The sequence below is a fragment of the Pinus tabuliformis genome, chromosome 6 (assembly GCF_031772625.1).
Source record: "Pinus tabuliformis cultivar Carrire ecotype Pingquan chromosome 6, CPIR1, whole genome shotgun sequence".
Lineage (NCBI taxonomy): Eukaryota > Viridiplantae > Streptophyta > Pinopsida > Pinales > Pinaceae > Pinus > Pinus tabuliformis.
In genome coordinates, this window is record NC_142292.1 from 1,775,317,823 (window position 1) to 1,775,329,077 (window position 11,255).

General features: G+C 33.4%; 2 protein-coding genes across 2 annotated transcripts; both read left to right on the top strand.

Moving 5' to 3' along the window:
• Nucleotides 1–6,045: 6,045 nt before the first annotated feature.
• Nucleotides 6,046–6,444, top strand: LOC149266075 (toll/interleukin-1 receptor-like protein). The gene has a single exon (XM_089407070.1). The coding sequence runs from the start codon at nucleotides 6,046–6,048 to the stop codon at nucleotides 6,442–6,444; it is 399 nt and encodes a 132-aa protein (XP_089263196.1).
• A 3,692-nt stretch (nucleotides 6,445–10,136) lies between these two features.
• Nucleotides 10,137–11,003, top strand: LOC149266076 (disease resistance protein RUN1-like). The gene has a single exon (XM_089407074.1). The coding sequence runs from the start codon at nucleotides 10,137–10,139 to the stop codon at nucleotides 11,001–11,003; it is 867 nt and encodes a 288-aa protein (XP_089263200.1).
• The last annotated feature ends 252 nt before the right edge of the window (nucleotides 11,004–11,255 follow it).

Sequence of the window (11,255 nt, forward strand, 5' to 3'; positions counted from 1 at the left end):
AATAGGTGGAAATTTCTCTGAACTACCCTCATTTTTGGAATAAAACGTAACTTGAAACTTAGTCTAGTCTCAAGCATGAAATGCTCCCATATTCATTATAGTGCTATATCTTGAATGTAGGATAGGTTAAAATGTTGTCTTGATCCCTTATTTCATCTATTTTCTCTCTTAATATTCCATTGATCCTAATCCACCATGGCATTGTTATGATAACTACAAGAAATAATAAATAGAAACAACCATAACCCTAAAAGAGGACCACCTATCATAACCATAGAATAGGACCACTTGTCATTAAATGACTTGTCATTAATAGGACCACTTGTCATTAATATGGAATTTCTTTGTAATATTGGATTTATGTTTTATAATATTGGATTTCTTACTTCAATATTGGCAACTGTTTTTTGTGTTATTAACTATATATTAAGAAATCAAATAAGTTTCAATGAATTATGTTAGAATGAACATCTAATAATGATATTTATGTGTGATATTGGATTTCTGACTCCTTCAGCAATTGTTTTTTGTGCTATTAACTATATATTAAGAAATAAAATAAAATATAGTGAATTGTGTTTTAAGAAATAAAAAAAATTCAGTGAATCGTGTTTCATTATAAATAGGTTCTACATGGTAGCTACTCCCTGCCGCTTAGTTTAAACATAGCTAAATAAAGTAAAAAACAAGATTCAGTTTTAGTATGTGACATATTGATAAACTTATAATATGTATATCATCTATAATGGTTTTGAGAAGTTGTCTAAAAGGTTTTCAACTATTTATAAAAAATAGATGTAAATTAGTCATTTATGATTTAAAAGTCTCTCGGTTATTCATTGTTGTCAATATTTAATTATATATGAATATGGTTGTCCATGATAACCGTGGAGGAGCATTGTGTCCATGGTTAACCATTGTTGAGGTGGTTTAAGGATGGATGAATATGGTTGTGTTATTGCCCATGATTGACCATGATTGAGTTTATTTGACCATGGTTAATTATGGTCAACCATGGTTGATTATGGATGAACATGGTTGGCCATGGGTGACTATGGGCTAATGTGGTTGAGTATAGTTGTTAATGTTTAACTATAGACAAATATGGTTGACAATATTGACTATAGTTGATAATGGTTGAACATTGTTGAGTTTGATTGACCATTATTGAGGTGGATTGACCATTGTATAGTTTGACCATTATTGGGCTTGTTTGACAATCGGTGCCAACATGTAACTATAGATGTATATGGTTGACCATGTTGACTATCGTTGATTGTGTTTCTCATGTGAACCATGAATAACCATGGTTGAATATGATTGAACTTGTTAACCATGTTATACTATAGTTATGACCCCATTGATTTATGCTACATAAATCTCATCAATAAAAGTAGAATTGATTATGTTAAGATTTTGAAAAAATCTTTATTTTTGTGCAAAATAGAACCTAATAAAACTTTAAATTTAATTATATTAAATTTAAAATTTAAAAATATCAAAAGTTATATTAATATAGCTTTAACACAATAAAAATAAACAATATTATATTATATTAAAAATATATTAGTAAAATAAGTTATTAAAATTATATAATTACATTAATTATTATTATATTAATTATTATTATGAAAATATCATTATTAAATTATTATAAAATTATTATAATATTATGATTATTAAAAATATATTTTATAATAAAAAAATAGATGATTAGAATTATATTAAAAATTATTTTGTAAAATTTAAATTATTTAATTGTTGAAACTACATTATCAAACATATTTATGAATTTTGTATATGATTTACCAAAACTTAAAAAGATGTGACACATTAAAATGTCTGGACTACAATCGCAAGGCTGTGTACTTTCGTAGGGTTAAACAATAAATGGAGACATGCTTGCTTAGGAAGCCACCTTGAATGAAATACAACATACATTTATTGATGAAATACAAGATACATTTATTTTTTTGGTATATTTTTTTATTAAATTTGTTCAAAGTAATTGTTGGAATTGTAAGTTTTAATTGCATCATCTACACTAGTATAGTGCTTCAAAAATGTCTTAGAGTATTGAGTATATTTATGTATTTAGAAATTTATTTTAAACAATAAAAAATCATAATCTCTACCAAAATTGTATCTTCAATTTTGACTAAAAAATCAAAACATTAAATAATTAAACAACTTCTTAAAAATTATGTTAAATTAATTAAATAAATTATTAAACACTATAATAATTAATTATACTGAATTATTATTTATTATAATTATTTTATAGTGATACAATTTTATTTTTTACATTTTAATTTGTTTTCTCAAAATTAGCTAACATATCAAAATTTTTAATTATTTAAAATATATTTTTGACTACTTAAATAAATTCAGCTATCATTTAAATAAATTACTGTAATTAAAAAAAACTTTTAAAACTCTTAAAATATATAAATTTTATAATTTAAATTTATTGTATCACAAAATATCTCGCAAATTTCAAACATAAATGACTAAAAAATTATAAAATAATTTACAACTTTTATAAATAACCAGCATTACCCATGCACGTTAGTCCTTTTCTTTGTTGGCGTAGTGACACACAATTCAAGAGCCACTGATTCGCTGAATTATCCTCGCAATTTGATGTACTCAGCTTCATTAATTTTATTCAAATCACGGTGATGATTAAGGCCTGAGACTATTTTTTTAAGTATAAAATAGTCGTTTTTTCGTATAAAATAGTTGCTCTTCTCCACATATAGAAGCATATAGTTTAATTAATTTGTCATTTTTTTGGGCAATTTAATAAGATTTATTGACTTATTTGATTGCATGACTTATTACTCTTGGATAAGATGCCATGGTGCATTATATTAAAATGAATTAATTATTTATGATGATTGAGTTTTTATTAACGTATAAAGGCATTAAACAGTGCACGTTGTTAGGTTTGTGGTGAATCATTAAAATTTTTTCAAAGATGGATAGTTATTAAAAATTGTAATTTTTTTTAAATGGATAGTAATTAAAAATTGTAATAGAATAAGATTTTATGAAATGATTATAAGTATATCATTAGGATTGTAAAGGTTTATTAAATTAGGTAATTAACAATAATATGTTTAATTCAACAACTAATTAAATTAAAGAAAAGTAAATTAAATTATTTTTTAAAAATAATAAATTTTAATTTGTAATGTTCAACTATAAAAATTTTGCAATTTTTTTTTGTCAAACCCAAATTAATATAGGTTTGACCAAAAACTCAATGCAATATCTTTGCTTATGACCGGGATAATAAGAATGAACATCCATGAATAACATTTTTAAGTAACATTGAATTTATTGCTTGCTTAACCATTGTTTCTTGCATTATTGTCTATATGATGAAAGAAAAATAAAATTCAATTTACAATTTACTATTTACTATTTAAACAAGGGCTACATAATAGCTAGTCCATGCCACTTAGTTTAAAAATAGCTAAATTAAAGTAGAAAACAATAAAAATACAAAAATTTAAAATTTTAAAATGTTATTAATGTGAAAGATTGGTATCTACATAATGGATCACAAAAGCCTTAGATCTAATGTTATAATTAAATTAATTTTAAACTGTAATTAAATGCATTATTAAATGTTGTAAATTAACATTATTTGTATTGCAACATAGAAATAATTATTAATAGTTTAAATTTGGTTTTTTATAGTTTTTGGATATGGCCTTATGAAAATCTTATTATTAGACTTGGGTATAGAGGTGTTATCATAAATTTGTATTATACTTTGGTTTTTGAATATGAGAACTTTTATATTTATTCGTATTACAAACCTCTTATTATTTTGAATATCATTCATTCATTAATAGTGTAAAATGGAATTGATGACTATAACAGCTCCACATTCACACCTCCTCCCTTTACATGCTCCCTCAAAGAAACGCACAGAATAGCTGTAAATGTGTTAGAAAACCTGCACAGATGAATCTAGTTAGTAAAGGTTGAACACACAGCTTTGCAGAGCAAAAACACTAAAAGAAAATCGAAAGAAGAAAAGAATGATTCATTAGAAAATAGGTTACAATGCTCATGATATAGCATTACTGGGTGAAGATCCTAAGGTAATGCACCATAGTGGTGATCAATGAGAAGACTCAACACCTACAACAAGTTCCAGAGAGAACTAGCCAGTTGCGGAGTGAAAGGAGTAAATCATGCAGAAGAACTAACTAGTTGCAGAGTTAAAGAAGGAGCAAATCATGCAGAAGAACTAACGAGTTGCAAAGTTAAAGAAGGAGTAAATCATGCAGAAGGAATCTTTCATGTAGTCCCGTGCTCTAACTAAGAGTCCACATGTAGGTGTGTAGTAGTTCCAACACCCCCCCTGAACACCACTATGAGGAAAAATAGAAAATGGGCCCTGGAAACTAAGGCCAAAGGTCACCCAAAATACAGTGCAACTTGTACTAAAATTGAGGAAAGAGGGAAAACCTCATGGGAAAAACCCCCCCTCAAAATACAATGTAATCAAAAGAAAAGAGGAAGAAAAGACAGTTGCTAAGCAACCCTGTCCTTCACACCAAGATGATTGTGCAGAGAGCGAAACTTCTGCTCAGTGAATGTCTTGGTGAAGATGTCTGCAGTCTGTTCTGCTGAAGAACAGAACTGCAAATCAATGACCCAATCATGTACTAAGTCTTTGATGTAGTGCATATGGATCTCTATGTGCTTCGTCTGCTACCACTGTATTGGATCCCTGCAAAATTTGAGAGTGCTCTGGTTGTCACACCAGATGACAATGGGCTGGTGGAACTGGATGCCAAACTCAGTGAGGAAGTGTTGTAGCCACAGAGCCTGAATGGTGATGTTGACTACTCCTCTGTACTCAGCCTCAGCTGAAGAGAGAGCAATAGCAGCCTGCTTCTTTCTCGACCAACAGATAGGGCCAGATCCTAGACTGAGTGAATATCCAAAGGTGGACTTGCGATCAATGTTGTCTCCCGCCCAATCAGAATCTGTGAAGCCAAGGAGATTCAATGCAGTGCCTGCTGCATAGTGAATCCCGAAGGTGATGGTACCCTGCACATACCAGAGGATGCACTTGGTAGCATTCTAGTGTAGCTCATGCGGCTCCTGCATGTATCTGGAAACTACCCCTACTGCATATGAGAGATCTGGTCTAGAGTGGGTGAGGTACAATAAGCTCCCCACTAGCTGTCGGTAGAGAGTGCTGTCAACTAATGGAGTGTCACCTCCATCCTCAAGGCGGACCCCAAACAGAAAAGGAGTCAGTGTTGGCTTGCAGTTAGTGATGCGAAATCTCTCGAGGAGATCCCGTGCATACTTAGCCTGAGAGAGTTTGATGCCTATGGCAACCTGGCCGATCTCAAGACCAAGAAAGAAGTGTAATGGACCCATGTCCATCATCAAGAACCTATCATGCAAGGCCCTCTTAACTGTAGCAATGGCTGAAGCTGAGCTGCCGGTGTTTAGGAGATCATCCACATACAAAACTAATATAAGAAGAGAATCATGTGTCCTGAGCATGTAAACATTCGGATCAGACTTACATCTTTCAAAGTTTTGTGATAAGAGAAAAGAATCCATCTTTGCATACCAAGCTCTCGGGGCCTGCTTAAGGTCGTAGAGAGATTTCTTCAATCTGCAGACCAAAGATGAATCCTGAATGAAACCATGTGGCTACTCCATGTAGATCTCCTCAGATAGGTCTCCGTGAAGAAAGGCATTCTTCACATCCATCTGATGTACTTCCCACCCCTGGGCAGCCGCAATGGCAAGTGTAAGGCATATGGATTCCATCTTTGCTACTGGAGCAAAGGTCTCATCATAATCAATGCCATGCACTTGTTGGAAGCCTTTGGCTACTAGCCTTGCTTCCGTCTGGTGATTTGCCCATTTGCAGCACTCTTGGTCCTGTAGACCCATGCTTCATCGTCTTCTACCTCCACCTCTTGTCCCTAATATGATGTTTTCATCAATCATATCAACACACCTTCGTTAGCCATCTCGACAAGCACCTTCGTGAACATGGATTGTGGCCATTTCTTGACAGGCCTGAACTGTAGGCCGGACACAACATCAAGTCTCAAATCGAAGCTTATTCGAGTGGCTTCTGTCCACGTTGCAATTTTCTCTCCGACTTATGGGGAATCGACATGGTGCCTCAATGAACTAGTTCTTATGGTCAAGTCGGGGGCTCCCATTGTTCCAATATTTTTTAATGTCGAGCCTTCGGAGGTCAGGTGGAATGACAAAAAAGGAGTATACGCTGAAGCCCTGAAAAAACTCGAGCAGAAGACAAGCAGCGACCCTCAAACTAATGGAGAGAAGCCACGCCACGACTCCGCTATCATTCAAGGCTGGAGAGCTGCTCTTTCTCATGTCGCAAATCTGAAAGGTTGCGAACTGAAGGCCTTTAATGGGTAAGAAATTTTAACTATTTCGTGTCCGTTTTATTTATTTTTTATTCGTATTAATATATAAAAATAGTACAAATTCATGTTTCTCTTCCATCTTCTTATGAAACTTCCTACATCAATCTATTTGGTATCAGTTTATTTTCCCTTTATGATTATTCTATTACATTTTCCTGGTAATAAAACTTCACAAAAAAACAACAAAAAAAAACGAGTCTTAATGTTTCGACATAAATCTGTCAATGCTTCTAGCTATCCTAGATTTCTCCCTTTTGCTTCTATGAGTAGTTTATACTACCAGCATTAATCAAGTGTCCCTGTTCATAAGCAGTAAAAGTAAAATTTATCTGTTGGTTTCATCATTTTTTTGGACAACAGAGCAGCTATCCAATTTTGTTCTCTCTCAATTAGATTGAAGTTAACCGCTTGAAAGGTACTCACAAGGACCAGAATGCTGCATATTCAATTTTTGAGAATAGAGGGACTGAAACTTGTGTTCTTCTTCACCCAATCTATGATATTTTTTTACATCTTCACAACCATTGATATTTTTTTGCATCTTCACAACCATTTCACCACTTTGAATACACTATGCCTTACTCTTTAGTTGTCCTCCTCCTCACCAAAAATGGCATTGATGACTATAACAGCTCCACATTCACACCTCCTCCCTTTACATGCTCCCTCAAAGAAACGCACAGAATAGCTACCCCATATATCTTTGTGTTTGATAATCCTCACTCCTTTGTTCCTCTTGCTCGGACCCATCTCCTCATATATTGATATAATCTTGTATATCTTTGTGTTGGATAATCCTCACTCCTTTGTTCCTTTTATTCGGACCCATCTCCTCATATATTGATATAATCTTGTTGATGTCATTTGGAACCAACCCAGCTTTCTGATATAAGCTTGTTGATTTCATTATTAATTTTATTCAAATCACGGTGATGATTAAGACGTGAGACTATTTTTTTAAGTATAGAATAGTCGTTTTTTCGTATAAAATAGTTGCTCTTCTCCCTATAGGGGCATATTGTTTAATTAATTTGTCAATTTTTTGGCAATTTAATAGGATTTATTGACTTATTTGATTGCATGACTTATTACTCTTGGATAAGATGCCATGGTGCATTATATTAAAATGAATTAATTATTTACTATGGTTGAGTTTTTATTATGGTATAAAGGCATTAAACACTTCACGTTGTTAGGTTTGTGGTGAATCATCAATTTTTTTTCAAGGATTGATAGTTATTAAAAATTGTAATAGAATAAGATTTTATGAAATGATTATAAGTAAATTATTAGGATTGTAAAGGTTTATTAAATTAGGTAATTAATAATAAAATGTTTAATTTAACAACTAATTAAATTAAAGAAAAGTAAATTAAATTATTTTTTAAAAATAATAAATTCCAATTTGTAATGTTCAACTATAAAAAATTTGCACTCTTTTATATAATTTCCCATTTCAACACATTTTATGGTGTTGATCTTGTAAAAATATACATGCGTCTCTAAGCTTAGATACATATTCCTCCTATTCCTGTTTGTGCATGACCGTCAAGCCTAAATCTATCGCCCCTCTCCAAGAATTACCATCAATGTTATCATATTGTGCTATAGAAATCTAGTGTAATGTATGAATGCCCCTACCGTGAATGAAATTCAAAAGCTAAGCCGATAAGGTATGACCTCAGATCATTCCCACCATAGCATCCAAACCGATCATAATCGTGGCACCGTCTCCAATTTCCCATCAAATAAAACTCATCATACAAGGAAGTAAATTCATCATGCATCACCAAATATATGAGTTTTCTATTTTATTCCTGGCCCCAAGTGTTATCCTAGACTTAAAACAATTATCAAACATGTGTTTATCTTTCATGATGAGAGACCACATACCTTGACTTGTAGTAGCCCTCAACATATTCTTAATAATAAGAGCTTTATTAAAACTATATATACTTATAATGCCCCACCCTCCTTCCTCTATGGGCCTCCTATCGCCTCCCACTTTATCAAATGGTACTTTCCCTTTAGCTGCACCCATCCCATAGAAAACGACCCATAATAGCCTTCTTCCTATGAATAATTTGCTTCGGCAAGAGATATAAATACATCCAATATACTACAATGTTTTGCAATACCACTTTCAACATGATCAATCTGCCCCCCATGAATAACTACCTATGTGTCCAACCTTCCAGTTTTCTCTCAAACCTATCAATCATCCACTCCCAATATTGAATGAAGTATCCGTTTGATTTAATTTTGTAACCAAGATAATTAAACCCTTTGTCAATATGTTTAACCGGGATCCCAAATAAAATTCTGATTTTTGTTTCCACTTCCTCATTTATATTATCATTTATCAACATAGACTTACCACCATTCATATTTATACCTATAGTTGAACTAAATTTGGAAAGGGTCCTGTGAATTCCATTTTGTCACTGAAGTCTCCCCCGAAAATAAGACTGCCAACAAACATCATATAGGTGAACCACTGATGTCTGGACACCTTAGTCCCAGAAATATATCCTTTCTCTTTAGACTCCCTCATCTTCCAGCTAAGATAATCAATAACTATCAGGAAGAGAAAGGGCGAGAGGGCACATCCCTAACTTAGCCCTCTATGAGCATTAAAAAATCGCCTTGGCAAACCGTTGATAATGATCATGAAGTTTGTAGATTGAATGCAAGACATGATCCAAATAATGAGTATTTGTGACATACCTTATTTTATCAGAACCATTTTTAGTAAATACCAGTCAATACAGTCATAGGCCTTAGACAGGTCTACCTTAATCATACAGGCTCTTATTTTCTAGGACTTGATAGAATGCATGAGTTCCTAAGCAATACCAACAATGTCTTGAATCTATATGCACTCTAGAAACCCAAACTTTTCCTTGGAAATGAACCTCGACAAAATAGGTTTAATTCTACATGCAATCAGTTTGGAAATCAACTTATCGAATTACACAGAGAAATCGGCCTATAGTCCGTAAATGTTTCCAGCTGCTCCTTTTTGAGGATCAAAATGATGAACGTCGCATTAACAGCCCCGAGATATATCCCTTATTTCATGTCCATTTTATTTGCTTGATTGTATTTGATATTAATTAAATTTGATTAAGTGAAGGACCTTGAAGGTACCTTGAATCAGTGACAGACCTACAGTATTGAGTATATCCTATTACATGTGACCAAATTTGGGGATTTTCTGATGTTTCCACCATGTGGTTTTTCAGAATAAATCATAGTGCATATGTGTTGTTGTTAGATGTGTGATTGTTATCCTTATTCCTTTATCAACACTTCATATTTACCTAGGCGTTTCTCATTGGTTATTCATCTAGGAATGAGCAGGAGCTCCTAGATGAAGTTGTGCGAAACGTATTGAAAAAAGTTCGAAAAACACCGCTATTTGTGGCCAAATATCCAACTGGTTTAGATGATAAGCTACAAGACTTTAAAAGTACAGTGCTGTCACAGTAGGGGCAGGAGCATGACGTCCAGGCCAACGTTGTGGGAATTGTAGGTGTTGGCGGTATTGGGAAAACCACTTTGGTGAAATCGATCTTCAACCGTAGATGCTCTGAGTATGATGGATCCTCTTTTTTATCTGATGTTAGTGAAATTGCAGCTAGAAAATATCTGGTTGATTTGAAAATGAAGCTCATTAAGGACATGACACACACGGATACTAAAATTGAGATTGTAGACCAAGGTGTGATAATCCTTAAACGTTACCTAACTTGTTGTAATGCAATGATAGTTTTAGATAATGTAGAGAAGGTCGATCAATTGGATGCATTCTTACCAATTAGGGATGTTCTTACTTCCAATAGCTTGATACTAGTTACCTCTCGAGAAAATCATGCTCTCCTATGCTCAGAAATAGCAGATTCATCAATTTATAAGCTCACGGGGATGAATAGAGAACACTTCCAAGAGTTGTTATGCTCCTATGCCTTCAATCGGCCACATCCACCACTAGGATTTATAGATTTGGCGGAACGGTTTGTTTGGGCCTGTGATGGATTGTCGTTGTCATTGAAAGTGACCGGGGCTCTTCTTTATGGAAGAGATGACACATATTGGAAGGAGTTATTGGATAAACTTCACAAGATACCACCCGTTGACATACAAGAATCGCTGAAAATTAGTTATAATTCACTCGACCAAGAGAACCAGCAAATTTTCTTAGATATGGCCTGCTTTTCTATAGGAGAAGATATGGATACAACAAAAAGAATATGGGGAGCAGTGGGGCTTTCAAATTTAGAGAGCAAATGTCTTCTGGAACTGGACAATGAAAATTGGATAAAAATGCATGATCAGTTTAGATATATGGGAAGATATACCACGGAAAGATCAATGCCCCGTCGTCTTTGCTGCGACGCGACCAACAATAACAATATTGATAAGTTATTTGAAGAGTCATCGTGGTCTATAAGTGATTCAAACATTCCTCTTTGGTTCGAAATTTTTAAAGTTGTTTTGTTCAACGCAAAGATCTGTGTCCTGGATATTATTTATCTTTTATTTTTATGATTGAATAGGTCACAACCGAAGTTCGTGGGATTTCAACGGTTCATCATGTACACGGTTTCCATTATCGATTCGATGTCTCTTTAGAAATGTCATGGTACAAAAGGTGTAGTGAGGAGCTGTTGGGAAACTGCAAGTGAGCACTGTTCAATACAGATCGTTACCATGGTTTGCGAATTCTTGCAAGTGAAGATTGTTATGTAGAAGCTATATTGAGGAGGGTGCGGTCACCACATCTCATATGGCTCCGCTGGT